Source organism: Argiope bruennichi, chromosome 1 (assembly GCF_947563725.1).
Source record: "Argiope bruennichi chromosome 1, qqArgBrue1.1, whole genome shotgun sequence".
Lineage (NCBI taxonomy): Eukaryota > Metazoa > Arthropoda > Arachnida > Araneae > Araneidae > Argiope > Argiope bruennichi.
This window is the reverse complement of record NC_079151.1, coordinates 5,506,109-5,525,358: the sequence shown is the minus strand read 5'-3', so window position 1 is coordinate 5,525,358 and position 19,250 is coordinate 5,506,109. Positions and strand designations below refer to the sequence as shown.

The window sequence follows — 19,250 nt, the reverse complement described above, 5'->3', positions numbered from 1 at the left end:
TCGTATGAGCAGAAGCACTGAGTTCTCATCATGCTGGAGTTAGAAATTTTGGTGCAATTTTAAAGGCGTAAATTAAAGGTTTTTATTCATAATTTTAATTGGATAACGTAAAATAGTAGGCAAAATGAAGGCTGAAGTGTACCTGGGTTTGACACTTAATGACAACTGGTGATTGATCAATTCTTGATTACTTGATAAGTCTCTTCATAAGGGGGCAAAATTTAGCATCTCGATGTTTTGACGTTCCTCTCCTTTGAAGACATGGTGGATCTATTTGAACACATATCTGTGTTCCCATACTGGTATAGTAACAAATGACTAGACACAATGACTCTGCAAGTGAAAAGGTTCCAAATCTTTAGGTCCGTATACACTTAACTATGTGTGAGAAAACGGGAGGCGTTGCATCTGGTCTGAATGTCAATTACCATATGAGGAAACGTCACAATGGGGTCACAAACATAAACGGTGCCCGTTCAAAAAATCGAAGCCACAAAAGTAAATAAAAAAAGGGAACACGAGATACCCACGGTGCAGCATAAATTTAAGTGCAATTTATTGGTGTTCACACATCACAAATAAATTCACTCGCTCAGCAAATTATTCTTTCTAATGAAAGGAACCTGTATGACATGATTATAATAAAAACGCAGAATATTATTTAAAATTAAAATAAAAGATTTTTAAGCGCTCGTTTATTGTTATAACAAGACGCGGGAATTTTATATTATTTTTAAAATATCGATGGATAGGTAAATATGGTTGAATGAAAAGCTCTGACAGAAATATGCTGAAAAAAAATGGAAATATAATCTTGCTCGTGGTATGTTTTTAATTTTGATGAATTTTTACGAACTTTCTTATGACATTTATTCATTGTGGCTTAATTTATTGTAATACTACTTTCATTGCCTTACACAAAATCTATCAATAAAAAATTCTACGTAAAAACTGGTGTTTAAAAAAAACACTTTTTCAACAATCATAACAGATTTTTCAAAAAAATGAAATTCTTTATTCTTTATCAAACAACTCAGAAATTTGATATTTAAGGAATTAATCATCCAATTCTTTTGAAATGTCCTATCTCAACTAAATTCAAATGAAACATTTCAAAGGATTTAGACTGGAGCCTTTTAAAATTTTAACAAAAATTAAAAAGTAAACACACACAAACAAATTCTGAGAAAGTAGCTTGTGATAGATAAAGAAGTAAATTAAAACGGCGAATTGAGCTGATTACTTATATAGGAAAACAGAGGAGTATTGACATTTCAAACTTGGCCGGGTTTCTTCTGTTTGAGAAGTTTGTATTATGTTGAGAATAAAGTATTCTTTAATTAGAAGGTAATCTATGCGGGGAAGCAACACATTTCCCGGGCTCATCAAGCTCATTATCTGCACCGCAGTTTCTTATCGACCTCCGTTTCCTGCCGTATCATCAAAACTTGCTTCCGGACTGCCGCCACCGGGCGATTTTGCTTTTGCAGCTTCAAATTCTTTGTACTGAGATGCTGCTTCGTTTGATCATTTTTGTCTTCAACTGATGGAAAAAATTTGTTCATTGAAAGCAAGTTAAATAGAATATAAAGTAAGACAGAATTATATGTTGAAAATTGCCAAATGTATGTGTGATTTTTTTTTTTTTTTTTTGTATCCGAAATATAAAATAACTCGAGACGCTATTTTTTCCAAGTTCGAAAAGCACATTTTTGGAAAATATGTCTATCTATTTGATTTGACAAATATATGCTTTGAGGTAGTCAGATGAAATCTGGTATATGATCTTTACAGTATCATGTATTCTTATCAAATTTTGAGGATAATCCGTTCTGAGGAAGTCTACCTGTCCAGATGTTCAATGTAAGTTAACACAATAACTACAAAACGAAGACAGCTAGATGGATAGAATTTGGTATACAGATTTAACATATATAATGTAGTCACCTACTGAATTTTCAGCTAAATCCAGTTAGAAGTTGATCGGTCTGTTGGTTTGGGCTTTCGGAAACATGTAAACACGATGGCTCAAAAACGTAATGATTTAAATAAGCCGAATCTGATAAATGATTTTGTGGTTGTAATTTTGTATCGAATTTTGGTTGGGGAAAAATGCATCTAAGTTCCAAATTCAGCTTTAATGGAAAATTCTGGAGATATCCTTCCGCTGGAAGGATTTGTTCCTTCTACCCATCCCACCCTCCGAAGAAATCATTTCGAGCAGTCTTTCATGCAGAAATTTTCAAGACAGAAAATAAAATGTTTAAATGTGAGACGTAGTCAGTTTCATTTTTTTTTTTTTTTTTTGTTCTATCTTCATTTCCTGTTAACGAAATGAATCACAATAATTTTTTTTCACGCCAATATTATTTTCCTCAGTTCAATGATTTATTCGTCTTTTCAAGGGAACATAGTTAGAAATTCATAGATGATTGAAAATGCTAAAACATATTACATAAATTCAAATTATCATTGCAAAACGAGAATGAGTCATAGAATATTGCAAAATTCAATTCATGCAAAATTCAATTGATCAAGTCACCACAACACGGAAAGGAGAAATTTTCAGTGGTGGTGAATATGTTCCCGTTTTTTTCTCTGTTTTCCCGATGGACCCGCATGTAATATTCCATCGGGTGGATAATCCTGCCGACTAAGTCTACCTTGCGAACTTACGGACCACAGTGATAAGATACCTTGGGTTCGGGGGTTCAAACATCGATTCTGCTGAAAAAATCGCCTTAGTGATCTGGCACACGTAAAATCCATTCGAAACTGATCGTTTTCCTTTTAATGTGGCATAGGATTCGGGGAGGGCTGGTAGCTCAGGTGCTATCTTCGCCACCTGAGGCCGACTCAAAACGATGAGGTCTTCCCACGAATAGACCGCGACTGCAACAAAGGCAAATAAACACTAGAAAATGTAGCTGAAAAAAATCGGGTGTTGCTTGTGCGCACTGAACTGTTCAGAGTCCCCAATTGTTTTCAATGACCCTACTTTTAAAAAAAATTGTTTTTCTAATGAATTACGTAAAATTGTGTTTATATAAGTATATGTATTGTAATGCAATAACAGTTTGTACTTTATTTGCAATTTGGCTTTGATTATTAGATGTGTGTCACATTACAAATTTTAATTCTCTACTCTGATGCTATAGTTTAAAAAAAATTTAATGATCGAAATTCTGTACTGTTTGAAAGTTCTCATTCAATAAAGTGACACATGCTGGAATGTTATATTCAGGGAAGTGCAGAAAATGAATGATTTTCTATTGTTGATGGATTTAGATTTCGCCTGAAAAGCAAAGTGATACTTCCGGGGGAAAGATTGATCATTCTGCGCACAGCTGTTTTCGACAGCATAAAGCTCGAGAAAGAGTCTTGGACCCCTTACAAATATGAACTGAGTTAGCATTTCTCATCTTTTAATTTCTCATTTTTTTAGAACATTAACAGATATTTAAATAAATCGAAATTTTCCTTAAAACTTTGGTCTTCTAGTTTTTAAGATAAAATTCTTTTATAAGGCTCTAAAAATGATTTGTATCTGCAAATTTTGTCAGACCTTCCCTAAAAATAAGCCCTTTTTTAAGTCGATTTATCCATTTCTAATCGAAGTAAGACTTCTTGAATGAATAAATTCTAAGAGAGGGGATTCCACGCAGCATGGAAATTTGCGCTCTTTATTATTCTGTACCAAAAAAAAATGCTTTGCCTGATGGGTATTTTTTAAATTTTATAGATGATTCGAAATTATATGCGACAAATTTAAAGGGGACTTTCGGTAAGGAATCGCTATTCTTCGGCGGCCCCATCAAGTGACTCGTATGTTCTCTGGCTAGGTCGGGGTATTGCTTGTATATGATTAAAAAAAGTCCAAACTGATAGCCATTTACCATGTCGCCGATTTAAAAAAAAAATGAAAGTAGAAAACATTTTTAAAATTTTACGAGTAATTTTTGAAAAGTGCAAATGAATCGAAGGTCAAATTTGTAGTTTAGAAGAAACCAAATCATAACGATGCATTTTTAATTTTACGGGGGGGGGGTAAATTAAATTGGGGGGAGGGGGTTCTGAGCCTTAAAATCTTTGGGAAGTGTAAATAACGTCACAAAAATGTGTGCTTTCATGCTTCTGAATCTAAGCTTTGAAAACTGCTGATGAATTTAATTCCTGTACTTGACTGAACTCATAAAGATTGTTTCAAATGAGAAAGCTATATGAATTTTAACTTTGTTATCGTAAACTCGTTTAATAATGTTCGTCACATTAATAATTTGTTCTTTAGATCATTAAAATAGGATCATTTTAAATCAAATAGGTATTATATTTATGATTATGTTTGTAGAGCTTATGAGATATAGTACTTTTACTTTTAATTTTCAGAATATTTTAGCTCAAAGCCACAAGCATAGAATTCCACCACTTCATGCATCGAATTATCCACCGTAGGGGGTGCCTCGCAAAGGTACTTTTCAGAAAATTGGTTATTTTGAAAAGAAGTAAACTGATTACACAAAAAAGAGCTATTTTCACTTCACTCATTAAATTTTTCTACTACAAAACTCCCTTAGGAGGGGAGACCCCTGTAGGGCGGGCTTTCTAGGAAGCGAAATCCTTTTCCTATAATTATGCAGGAGTTTCGAACTTGCGCTTTAAGGAAGCCCATAAAACGGCTCTTGGCAAATCTTCTCAAATCTGGTCTCACAAACACTCATTAAATATGTGAGGAAGCCTCCAATTTCCTAAATGGGAATGCTTGCATGACGTGATTGCCAGTTTTCAACGAATTTGCCGAATCTCCAAATTTCAAACCTTCTCGAATTCCAAAAACACATTTTTGGCATTATGTCTGTCTATTACAAAAATAACTCAAAAACGCTATGAACTAGACAGGTGAAATTGGTTTTCACATCAAATTTGCAGATTCCTATCCAATTTTGCTCAAAATGCATTCAGAAAAAGTCTGTCTGTCCCGCTATTCGAATATAAGCTAACTTGATTAACAAAACGAATAAAAATAGATGAATAAAATTCGGTGCACGGATTTTAACTTCTGTACTGTAGACATCTGTTATTTTTTTCACCAAATCCAAGAAGGGGTTGACCCTCTGTTGGTCAGGGAATGCAAAAGTGGTGGCTCAAAATTAATTATTAAATTCATTACGTAACAACTGGTATGTGACTGCAAGTGCAGTTCTGTGTGAAATTCTTGTTTCACCAGGACGCACTATTAACCAGGAATAAATCGCTAAAAAACTTACCAATGATGACACGATGGTTTATTCAGAATGCTGAATTCTCTGCCTTGCCTAAGATGCAAAATTTTTTGCGGGGAAGGGGGGGGGGTAGCATTTTTATTAGAGAGTACATGAGAAAATTTCCGGGATACCGCTCCCGATTCCCCCATTTATTACTGAGCAACGGGCCATTCATTCCTCCTCGGAACCCATTAGAGGCTAGCAATGGTGAGGGGAGATGTTGTTCTAGAGAACTGATTGCTCATGGACATGTCGAATTTGACTCTCGCTGGAACGTGAGAAAAACTTCCTCTTCTTATACACTACTCCTAATCTTTGCAGGTGGAATGAACATCGTCGATTCCATCCGCTCGGTTCTGTCAATACTTTCATGTTTTAACAAAGAACCGTTATCATTTATTGGATTTGCTGACATTAGCAAATAAGAGATCATTTCAGCCTCGTTGTGCATTGGATAGAAACCTGGTCGTTTACAAGAAGTATTTTATTCGCTTAATATTTAGTTTCATTTTATTTTTAAACGAAAAAGCAATCATTAAGATACCGACATCAATACCACTGACGTTCGTTTTTATTTCTCTCTTTCTTTATATTTTTTTACTAAGAGAGACTCAACTACAAAATGCATTGGCGCATAGAATACATTTATTTTCCTTAAGCAAAGTAACTGCTATTGCAGTCATTAAAATCATGAACATCATTTTTACAAAAGCAAGTGTCTCTTTTGCTTGAAGAAACTGAGACTATAATCGAAAAAAATTTCCATGTGCATTCTTTCATATCGGAAAAATACACCAACTCATTAAAACATGTTATGCTTTCAATTTAAAATCAACTGATTTTATCGTGTGTAAATTTAATTGGAAAATGCTAAAAATGGATATCTGTATCACATTTTTGTTTATAGACAAAAGGTAATGGGCATAAAAATTTTAAACTTATGTAGATAGGTTTTTAATACGCTAAAGTCAATTATTATTTTTACCGTTTTCAATATTTCTCTATTTAAAAATGTCATCTTTGACTCACCGTTCGGTTCCTAAAGCGGCATTAATAATCAAACAAAAGATAGGAGCAAATTCCATCTCAGAATGCATTTTAGACGCGTCATGCATTTTTGTGAATAACGGATGCATTTGGAAAAATTTCTGTTGAGAAATATCATCTTCAACGAGCCGATCTCTTCCTAAATAAGTCTTATTAAACAAACAAAGAATAGAGCAGTAAACAAATTCCAATTCAGAATTCATTTTAAATGTGCCATACATTTTTATGAATGAAAAAAATTCCAAATGTATGTAAATAATCTCAATTAAAGTCTACAACTTCTTACTTATATAATCCCTTTTTTTTTCATTTTTTAAAATATTCTTTAAAAAGATTTTATTTTCTTAGAACTTCCTTAACAATTAAATAAAATTGGTAGTAATTATTTTGTGATACATTATCCGCTTTTAAAGCACTTTTCTGCAAATTATGCAATTAAGAACCATGAACAAAGGCGAATTTTGCTATTTTGAAGGCGAGTTCAATATTGTTGATTTTATGATTGTTAGAAGAATTAAGGCCCCTAATAAATTAAAAAGCAATCACTTCAACAACTTGGCATCACTTAATTGCACAGTTTTTCACTGCTGTTTAATAGATGTCAACTTCCGGACATCTATTTCTTCCGGAAAAATATCGTAGGGATTCAGCTAAGAATCTGTATAACATTTGAGATCCCACGTCATTTTAGTGTTTAATCCCAACTTCTGTGAATGATTTAATTTTAATTCAGTAATTAAAATACATGGTTGTTCTATGCACGAACCACGTTTGAAGGAAGTAATTTAAATCCTTGGCATGAGTCAAGTTAAAAAAAAAGAAAGAGAATGCACTTATTGCTCATAAAATACAGCAGTCCTAATTGCACTCGATATGTTATCTTTCAAAATATTCCCTTTCTGGAATGCATCTTTTGTCATTTTCTTTAGAGCTGCCTTCCCAACAAAACAACAATGGACGGGTCAAATCTCTAATCCAGCAGTGCCGTCGTCAAACGAATTATGAAAAATGAGTACGAAAACCAAGAACAATAGTCAATGAGCTGTATGATACGAAAGTGTTTAACCAAAAGAAACACATCTAAGAAAGCTTGAACTGCAATCATCTTTTCAGACCCCGTTTTATGATAATGTACGCTGTTATGTTTCGACCATTAATGCAAACTACTCGGTTCGACAATTCTAAATGCGCTTTCACAGTTTCCATAAGTCCTAATATAATTCCGTGCAACTTTAATCATATTTTCAGCTGTAAATAGGACTACTTGGTTCAGAGATTCAAATCATCATTTTTTTTTTTTTTTTTTTTGTGAATGAAAAGATATTTTAAAGAAGACATCAAAACATGTGATCCAAATGTGACATGCATATTGGCCCAAGCGTATACAGCTCGGAGGGGACTTTCGAAATACAATTATCCCTGTTGAATAATGCTTAATGTATTTTATGAGTTACAGGGCTTCTGATAAAAGACTATGTAATGTCTCTAAAGAGCAATGACTCTGTTTCCAAGTAGAATAATTATATCAGCCCATAACAAAAAAATAAGTTTAATAAGAAACAGCTTTTAAAATCGGGTATTTTTTATTATAACGTCTGATTTTAAAAACAAAAATGTAGATTTTGCAACTATTATATTATTTTACTTTTCAATTCATAAGGAGTTGCTATAACGGAAACCCGATATCATTTTTTTTCCTGTTAACAACCAAATGGCGAAGATTAATTACATTAAATGATACACTTGTCATTCATTTATGAAAAGGTTGCATTACTTTATGTGCACGTAAAATGGATTATAAAATTCTATCTTTACAAACGTGAAACAAATCAAATGAGATAAAAATGCAAATGAAAGGGAAAGAATGTTTTCTGTTTTCGAGCGGTGTCACGTATGTCAGATTTGTTGTAGAGGATGTGGTTTGCCATTATAAATATTTTGTATAGGATGTAAATAATTATTGTAAATAAATGGATGATGATTTTAATAATGAAACAACTTATGACATGTGTGCGATTATAGAAATACTTCGCATCCTTCCGAAATGTTACTATTTGCGTTCGTAATGTTTTTGGGAAATAAAAGTTAAAAAATTATTGACCGGGTCTCATATATCGCCTTTGCTTTACTGTTACGATCAAGCACTGCATGACATTTTGCTGAGCATGGGTTTCCCACTCATTTCTGATCAATGATTTGCCCTTTCATTTTGTCAACGTTATTTTGAATCGTCTTGCAGTTTTAAGGAAGCTGATTTTTTATAACCGTCGAATATCATCAGCATTAACCAGAAATAGAAAACAAGCTTCGTCACCTTAATGGAAGTGATGAGCCAATTTTGTTTTGGCTCATATAGTATCTTTTTTTCCAACTCGCATTTGTTTTCTCCCTCAAAAGTTTTCTTAGGCACCAGGCTGACTGAAAATGAAAAATTATCCCGCTATTTCCGAAACCTTCCGGATGTAATTCCGATTTTAAATTCGATTCAAAGCGGAGTTGTCTTCCACATCGAGCAGAGCGCCCAATTACCACAAAGCCGGGCCCTCACGCTGGTCTCTTTCTCGTTTCTCCCATCATGCCTTTCGAGCATCCTCATCTCGGAGCATCGGGATAGCGAGAGGCAGTCGGAGCGGAGCCGCAGCAGTAGGAGGCTATGCCAGCAGCGCGCTGCGAGAGACAGAGCTATTATGCCAGTGCCAGGCCATGTCGGAGAGCTCGAAGGGAGGAGGCTACGCTATCGTAGTGGTCGAGACATCCGACAGAAAGCTCAAGCTCTATGGTGAGTGCTTCTTTTTGCCGCAGAGATTTCTCTTTATATGCGGAGCGTTATCTGAAGTCTCACCGCGTTGGTAGCAGATCGACGAGGAGTCTGCATGTTGTTCTCCGGAGAGAAATTTACCAAATGGTCATTCATAAACGTGCAGTCCGTTTGGATGGATCTCTTTTATTTGATATGCAGAAATATTTTCATTCCTTCTGGCATAATCTGGTTTAACTGAAGAATGAACTTTAAATCGACAGTAATAATTACTGATTTATATTTTTTATTAACTAATAAATAAGAAAAAATCGTCCTGAAAAAGAAACCGCATTCTAATACATCTCTTTTATAAGCAAATAATGATAGAATTTTGTATAAATAAATTAATTGGGTATTTAATACTATATTTTTGTATTGAAAATTATCATTTCCATGAGTTTCCAACTTTTTAAGTAAAATCAAGCATATTTGAAACGAAAGCAATGATTTTGGTTAAATTAAAGCTGTAAAATATTATGTCGAAGTAAAATGTATATTTAAAAGAAAAAACAAAATTAGAAAATACTTTTATATTACAGTGCGCATAAAATATTTTTAAAATAACAATATTGTTATATCTTTTACTAATTTCGAAGCAAATATATCAAAATATTACCAATGATGTTTAATGAAGAGTTTCGCAGCATAACAATGTTGCCTTAAAATGTTTATGTCGATTGAGATAAATAGCTAAAAAAAAACACCTTTATTTTTGAACATGCTTTGTGCTATGTTGATTTCAAGTTTTGTGTGAAAAATTCTGGAAGTTACAGTTAATACTAATTAAGATATATTGTATTTCTTGGTAAGTTAGTTTTCTTAATTATTTTTCTACAGAAATAGAACTAAAAAAATCAATAAATTATTTTTTTTTTTCAAAAATTATAATTTGGACCGCGATCTCAAGAAGAACGCAACCTTTTTGATGTTTCAATTTGAAAACAACTGTTTTCTTTAAGTAATTAATAAAGTATGAACAGGTAATATTTCGAAGGTATATCTAAACTATTTATAAAAGATTTAAAATGACAATGTTTCTATTTTAACAAAATGTGTTGATTTCATATTTAAATTTAACTCAAACTTCATTTTCATAGTTTCAACAACAAGCGGGGACTTCACTACAGCAGAATCATTCATTTCTGTTTATCAAGTTTGTCTTTAAAGAAATAATTCTTTATAAAAGATTATTGCATGCCGTCGTTCTAGCAAACACATCACACGTTTTTAATCCTAAAAAAGACTGTCATGTTTTCATGTTTAATCTGGCTGTTGTAAACTGTGAATTTTGTTTGCCAGTTTCCTTAATCAAATTCAGTCATTTACACATTGATTATCTTCAAACATATTGAATTGTGGAACTTTTTTTAAAAATTCAGTAAAAGTAATTTTATATAAAAAAAATGCAGCTTTGGATAAGATGATCTTTTACAAAACGGACTTTTATATCTTCGTTTGGAGAAAATATCCTTCTAAGAGCAGTTTTGGCGCAAGAACATGGAAGTAAAAAGAAAAGCTGGCATTTCCTCTGAAATTTTATCTAAACAACAATCCTCTAAGAAAGTAAAATATAATTCAAAAAATGCGTAGAATTGAGGTTTTGGGATTTTGATTCAAAAATTAATTTTTCTTAATGCAGAAATGAAATATACGTACTACACTGTTTTTATAAAAGCAAGCACTCATCAAACGTTTTGATATTTAAGAAAACGGATTAAATAAGATTGCTCAAAGGGGCATCTGTTTATTAATTTCCTTTTGTTATTATTATTTTGTAGAGAGCTTATTTCTCAGCTTATCTCTCAAGTTTTACAAATAGTCTTATTCACAGTTTTCCACAAATAACAAAAAATAACCCTAAATGCATGATTTATACGCCTTTTAAGAGACAAGCGTAAATGAAAAGTCAAAAAACTGAAATTTTAATAGACAATTTGGATTATTACAGATGGAATGCTACTAATGCAAATTCATTGAAAGATAAAATATTTTAAGATATTTAAAACTACATTATAATATCATTATATAGCACAAATTGAAAACTTTTTTAATAGTAAAGTTATGACATAATATTAAAAACAATAATTAAATTTTAAAATTGAACGTTTATTATAAAAGCGAACCGAATTGCTTATTTCTAGCACTCATTATACATTTCTTATTTATTAATATTCATGTAGGAAGATATTTAATTAAAATAAATTTAAAATATGTTCTGTGAGTATTAATGACAGCATTGTGAATCATATTAAATTGTTTGAACGATATACTATTATTGTTTCGATAACAGTATATCGTATATCTGATTTGTAACGGACTTACAGTGCCTTTATCGGAAGGAATGATTAATATCAGAAATAACCTTCTGCGTCATTAAACGGCGAATAGGGAAAAGATCTCTGCTTTTTATGGAAAGTTTCAGCTTAAAATCATTAGTGTGACAACTGTTATGAATGAACCGACAGAAGAGTGAAATTCGATAAGATGAACGGTCATTTATTCAATCATTCCAAATTCTACCACGAGATGGGGAGGAATTTGTACGACCAATTCCAAAGAAATCAATCTTCGGTCTGTGAGCACGATCATTCAACCAGCTGGAGTGGTCTCAGCAAAACTTTCTCGCAATCTCTGTAATAAAGTGCTATTCCAGAACGTGCAACAGTTGCGAAATATTAACTTTGGCAGGAATTTCGCATTTTTACTGAACAATTTTTTTAACAAATAATCCCTGGCATGCGGTTAGTGGTATTCGAGAATTGCATTTGGGTTTTAGCTTTATTTTTACCAACTCATTGGAACCAAATTTTGATACAGAACTAAATTGAATCACAAAAACACATAACAAATTTTATGTATTTCAGTCAATACATTTTTGAGTTATGTTTCGGAAATGCGCTGACCGAGAGGCTGTCAATCCTTTGTTGTAGATGGCTCAAAATTTGACAGCTGTCTGCATTATAGATGTTAAAATTGTATGCCATAAAGTTCTTTATATTTTGCAATTATCATATTAATTTATATTCGAAAAGCCGGACAGACATACTTTCTCTAAATAGATTTTACTCAGAATTTGAAAGAAGCCCACAAATTTAATCTAGGGACAATGTGCCAAATTTCACCTGACTACCTCAATGTGTTTTTGAATTATCTTTGTCACAAACAGGAAAACATAATGCCAAACATGTTTTTTCCGAATTTTGGAAAGTTTGATACCTTATCTATACCTCGTGCACGAGAGAGTAAAAACGCATAAAGGTAAGAGAAGGATATTTCATATGTGACCTTGACAACAAAATTGTAAATGTGTCAAATTTTGGATGAAATTTCCCTATTGGAAGATACTGTACTTGAGAGCACGGAAAGGCACCAAGTTGGAATCACCTATACACCACATCGCGAAAGTCAAAGAGGGAACACTTGTGCTCCTTAGCACTGATTCGCTCAAGTGATTTGCATAACATCATCTAAGTACCAATTGTGCCTTGACGAGAAGCCCCTTTGCGCTTATTAGAAGCGAAGGAAAAAAAGCAGAATTAAAACGGCACAGCTTAATTGATGTCAACTCGAAATGATTTCCTTCAGTTGAAGGAATGGATCAAAGCAGGATGGGGGAAAAAATGTACTTTTGAGCACTTGCATCTTAATTAAATATCAGTTGACGTTTTTCAATTTTACAAACCCAATCATAAAGCTTATTAAAAAGATTTTACTTCTTTGCAAAATTGCGGTCGCAGCGACTTGCGAATGCGCAGCACTCGCTTAAAAATATCAGTTTTCCATGGATTGCTCTCAACATCAAATGCTACTATTACCCTGGCGCAACTCATTTAATATAAATGACTGGAAGCTTCGGTTTCTCATAACTGGCGCTCGGGTATTCGGAAAGATAATGGTGAGTGAATAAACAGCGCATGTGCAGAATCGAAACTGGAAGCGGGCGGATCCACTACAGTTATTTTTTAGGCAGTCCACATCGAAAAAAAAGCTTTCTTTTGCTTGAGCTCATTGTTCTCACGATAAGCTTTGGAATGAAATTTAGTTCATTTTGAACTGGTCGGGGGAATATTTTTCTTTAACTTCAGTAGACTTAAACTATCATTCGAAACGTTCGACAGAAAATGTTTACTTTAAGTACACAGTGCAGAATTCCGTTATTTTTAATGTGGATTTATATCTTTATAAAAATTCGTAAACCATTTAAAAAAAACCTGTGAGGATTACAACTAACTCCATAATCAATTGCCATAACGTGAAATATATTTGTGTATCGAATGTAGACATAACACATTAGAAAAAAATTATAAAATTATTATAAAAATATTATAAAAGTGGAATTTGGTAAATTATTCATAATTAAGAAAGCTTAATTATCAATAATGAAATACAAAAGAAATTAAAATTTATAATATTTTCATTTTATTTATTAATTTAAAACTCTCTCTCTCTTTTTTTTTTAAACATTGGTTCAGTGTTTTCACTAGTTATTAAATATATTTTCTCAATAAAAGTAGAATAAATATTTTTTTTAAAAAATTTCTGACTTTAACAAAAATTATTTTTAAAAATCGGAATTTTTAAAAACATTTTTACTTACATATTTTTTTTAAATTTTAACTATTTTGTAGCAATTCATTTTAAATTTGGAGTCATTTGAGTTATTGAAGATCATTTATTTTTCAAATGACTACAATGTATACAATCGTATTCCAATTCATTACGACATTCGTATTACATAAAAATTTAATTAACAAAATGAACTGAATCAATGAACTGAAAATCAGATAGGAGAAATGTTAAAATAATTCCTTTTCATGGCCTCGCTAATTTGTTCTAGCTCGAGCAAACTAAGAAAGAAATGAAAATCCACGAAAAATAAATAAGGAATTTTTACAAATACGAAATAAACCAAGTTAAATAAAAGCGAGTGGAAATCCAAATGAATTCGAAATTATTTGTTTCATTGAGTGAAATATTTATACAAAAAAAATCTAAATAAATAACATAAATATAATAAAAATTCTGTATTATATTTATACAGAAAAAATAGTGAATATAACTATTTTCTAATAACCTTTTCAACTGAAATTATAAATACATTATTGTCTGATTTAGTTTAGCACTAATTATATAACATGATGATATTTATAAGAGGAGATATTAACTATAATTGGGACATATGAGTGGCGACTCGCATGAAGGAAAAATATGCATCAAACCCGTGAGCTTTGTGAAGGGATTACTTCTTCAGCTATAGATTTGAAGCAAATGGAGAGTGAAAATTACATACAGTTGACAAAATGTTTATTTGTACACTTCAATTTTGGATTATTATAGCAAAATAAAATAAGGTAACTAAGTTAAAATTGCAGAAATATATTCTAATGAGGTAAAATAATAATAAAATATCAACAAAAAAACAATCACATAAACTTTAGTTGATTAATGGATAAAACTTTATAAAAACTATACAAAAAGAGTATTTGTACACTTACTTAGTAACAAATTTTAAACATAATAATTATTATTTTATAGAAATTTAATACTTTGTATGCATTCCATTGATTTTCACAATTGCTTCAAGACGTCTTGACATTGATTCTATTAACTTTTTGGTGGTTTCTTGATCTATTTCTTCCCAAGCTTCCATGAGTGCCTCTTTCAAACTATTTTTACTTGTAATATTTTTTTTTCGAACTTGAGTATCCAATAGTATCCACAAATTGTCAATTGGATTTATATCCGGGGATTGTGGTGGAGTTTCAAGGCGTCTTGGCGCATTATAAAGCAACCATGTTTTAGTAACTATCGCAGTATGTTTTGGATCGTTATTTTGTTGGAATAAGAAAGTGTCACTGATACCCAATTTTCTAGCACCCTCTAATAAGTTATGCCGCAACACATCAATGTAACCTAAAGCTGTCATTTTTGTGTCAATAAAGCGTAATTTTCCAACACCACCATGAGCTACACAGCCCCAAACCATCACATTTCCACCACCATGTTTCAGGGTCTGAAGTACATTTTTACTATCAAGGGCTGTTTTATTTTTTAGCCAGATTTTTCAGATACTAGGGGGTGAAAAAATTTCGAACTTTCTCTCATCTGAAAAAAATAACCTTTCTCCAGAAGTCCATCGGTTTGTTTTTCTATTTCATAGCAAATTCTAGACGCTTCTTTCTATTTACTTCAGAGATCATTGGGTTTTTTTCTCGGAGTTCTGCTTTTAAACCAGAGCTATGTAACACATTTCTTATTGTTTGAGCAGTCACTCTAATGTTAGAAGATGCGAGAAGGTCATCTGCAATTTTCTGAGCAAAAATTTGTGGTTTTCTAATAGCTGCTTTAACAATACTTCGTTTATTTCTTGAAGTTAATTCACTCGGGCCGCCTGGCCTGCGTTCATTTTCAACGCGTCCAGTATTTTTATATTTTCTTACGATGTAACCAATAGTTGTAAAGGGTAACTTAACCATCTTTTGAATTTCGCGATATGATTTTCCACTTTTATTAAGGTTAACAATATGAGTTCTCATGTCTAAAGAGACTTCTTTTGATTTCGTGGCCATTTCCCAACTTTTCTCTGCGAGTGACCTTCACTGTTAAAAAAGATAACTTTCAATGTTTAAAAAATACAAACTATCCAAAAAATTAACTATAATGTGAAAAATTACATGAAATGATAGCAATACTTACTGGAGATATAGGTGTACAAATATACTTTTTGCAAGAAATTTTCCAAGTTAGTAAGATTTAGATTTTATTTTCAATTATTTCGAAATATTTTTTTCGTTTACTTAGAAATAAACAACAAACTCAATCTCACACGTCGCAATGAATAAAATAGCTGCTTATATGTTTCTAAAACTTTAAAAAAAAGTGGTGTACAAATAATCATTTTGCCTACTGTATTCCCTTTGATAGACTGCCACAATTGGAGGAAGAAAAGAAGAAGCTAGAAAAGCTTTCTTTTCATGTCTATATATCCTTGAAAGTAGCAATGCGTCATAACCATATGTGTGAATTACTGCACTTTATTAAAATATAAGAGCCGGCGTCCTGGCATAGGGGTAGCGCGTCTTCCCCGTGATCTGGGCGTCCCGGGTTCGAGTCCCGGTTTGGGCATGGTTGTTCTTCTGTTGTTCTATCTGTGAGATGTGTGAATGTGCCCTCCTGTAAAAAGGGGTTGTGCAAGCGAATGAGTGATGCGTGAGTAGCAAAGTCGTACTCTTAGCCCTAGTTGGCGCTGCTATAAAAAATAAGAGACGTCCCCTCAGGCTTAAATCGCTGTCTTCGTAACAGCGGGCTTGTCAGTGGCAAGTGCCATAAGAAACAAACAAAATATAAGATATTTCGATTGACCTTTTTCTAGCTTTTATGAGTGTTTACTTTGTGACACACCCATCGATTTTCAAAAGCATTTAAATTTTAATTTAGCTGTCAAAATAACAAAGTATTTTAACAGAGACGATATTAAAAGGAATATACCCTTTTTATGGGATGAAAAAATAAACGCATTTTCTAGGAAACATTTAATATATTATTATTTGTATTTTATATTAGCAAATTGTGCTTTATTTTCTATGCATTCCACTGAAGCTAAAAAAAAAAATAGACTACAAATTAAAAAACTTCTACCGAATGTTAGAAATGGCGTCGGTATTTTCCCCCTTCTATCGTGAACAATCTCATGAAGTATTGACAGGTGCACTGACCTGATTCTCGATGGAGCTATTTTTTGCTTTGTTCCTGTCATCAGAGAAAAAGAGACCCGCAACATTTTTATCCTTGGACCCTGTCATTAATAGATGAAGAAATGAGCTACTGGAAATGGACAGTGATATATGTAGAAATAATTTTCAGATCAATTTAGAGGAATATGTTGCAAAAAGAAATTCTTTACGCCCAGCTTAATGAACTCAACTGCACTTTGTCATTCTGCATGCACGATATGACCCATGTGTAGGGCGAACGATGAAAGAAGCTTAATGGAAGAGGTCTCAGCCGGACATTTTTTGCATTCATTCAAAACAATCTCCGTCATCCCTGACAACATGTGTACAAATCGTAAGAAGCTTTTGATCGCTTTTCAATTTCAGCATCTCAGCAACTTGAATTATGTAAAGTCTTTAAATCTTCGCCTTTGCACACCATAAATTTAGGAAAGTGACTGGGTGATGATGGAACTTCATCATCGCGATATATCGTTCAACACATATCGGTAATTTTCTATATATCGTGATGTCATTATTTATTTATAGACATTATAAATTATAAATAGGAGCTCTTAACATATATTAATCAGAAGGTCTGCAAATAAAAGGAAATTTAATTTTATATAATAAAAATATTTGTGTCCTTTTCATTAAAAATAGAAAATAATTATACTTAAACCCCTTCGATCAAGCGTTACAATTCATCATATTGTGATTTTTCAATAATATAATAAATTTTAAAATTTTACCTTTTTTTACTGTTGATTTAAAAAATAAACTTCAGTTTCTTAGATTCTTCGTTTTTTAAAAAGGGAAACAGCATAATAACGCCTTTAACAAGTAAAATTAAGCAGTTTCATTAAAACCCAAATTCGAAATCTGATGTCTTGGAAAAATTAATTTTATATATATGAATTAAGTAAATTTTTATTCTTATTTTAATTGTACTATTTGCAGATTTAATTTAAGTACGCACCAGATTTTTAACAATAGGCATATCAGATAACTCAAATGAATCATTCAATTTACCATTTCAACATTCAAAAAGATATGAAAAACAGTTATTCCGAAGTGAATAAAACATGAATACATATAATGGAAGGTAAATTTATTTATGAACAAATGATGTAATACAATAAAAAAATTTTGAAAAGCTCTTGATCATGTTCAAATAAAAGAAAAATGAATATGATATATTTAAAAATTAATATTATTTTAATATTATATTATGCCATAATATATAATAATATAAATTTATAGAAAAAATAACCAAACTCAAGTACAATGACATTTTTCGGAATATTAAAATTTTAACTAATTATCTATTATTTTTAATTATTCTTCAATATTGTTGCATATTAAGAAACTTGAAATGAAATACGAAAATTTAAAACTAAAATAAAATAAGAAAAATAAAAATGAAGAGAGATTAAATGAATTTATATTTAAGACATTATATAAAAAAACAAGTAAAAGATTGAAACATTTCCATTAATATTTCTTTACAATAAAAACAGAAAAATAATAAATTCAGAGAAAATTTCTTAAATAAATTGAATGAATGAATTTTTAAATCGATTCAAAATACTCTATATTTGAAAATAAAAAAGGGAAAGAAAAGAAAACTCTTTTAAACTGCGTGAAAATTTGAAAAAGCGCTACATACAAATCTCGAAATTACCGAAAATTCGATATATGTATCGAAAATTCAACACATATAAAAAATTTGAAAAGTCTCGGAAATTCGATAAGTATCGGTAATCCGATATGTATCGAAAATTCGAAAAACATCGACAATCCAATATGCATCAAAAATTCGATAAGTATCAACAATTTGATATTATCGAAAATTGGATAAATATTGGAAGCTCAACCAAGATCGATCGAACTAGTTTTGAAATACGTACAAGGATATTCGTAGTTGAATATCCTTGTTGCAAAAGTTAAGTGCGATGCGAGATGTGAAATTCGGCGGTTTTCTTTGATATTTTTCTTAAGGAAATTTTTTAAAATGCTAAGGAGGACTCATTCTGAATATTTCCTCATTCTAAAACGCAATTAACAAATTAAAAATTTTAAAATTAATATAATTGGGAAACTATATACTCTCTCTTTCCGTGTGTATGATAAATCTGCTTTCTTCAGAATTGCTCCGAATTTTAATATAGGTCACAGATTGTTGAAACCGTCTTGACCCTCCACTAAACCGGACTAGGTGCCATGATCCTTTCAAAAAATTTCGAAAGTCCTACAGTCTGGAGACTTCTTATTTTCATTTTATGTGCGTTTGCTTTGATTAAACATTTATTCTTATATCATTTAAGCTTTACGAAATAAATAAATTTTCTACGAACTTTGCTAATAAATAAATATTTAGAAGCATTAAAAATGTTTGAATTATTTTTAATTAAATGATAATAGTTTTGT

The 19,250-nt window shown here is 31.6% G+C and overlaps 1 protein-coding gene across 1 annotated transcript in view; it reads left to right on the top strand.

Annotated features, from left to right (window-relative positions):
• The first annotated feature begins 8,960 nt into the window (after positions 1 to 8,960).
• LOC129960822 (protein PALS1-like) overlaps positions 8,961 to 19,250 on the top strand; it is a 190,862-nt gene continuing 180,572 nt past the window's right edge. The window contains exon 1 of the mRNA XM_056074524.1: positions 8,961 to 9,087. Within this exon, the coding sequence (XP_055930499.1) occupies positions 9,012 to 9,087 (76 nt within the window). The 5' untranslated portion in view covers positions 8,961 to 9,011. The remainder of the gene's footprint in view (positions 9,088 to 19,250) is intronic.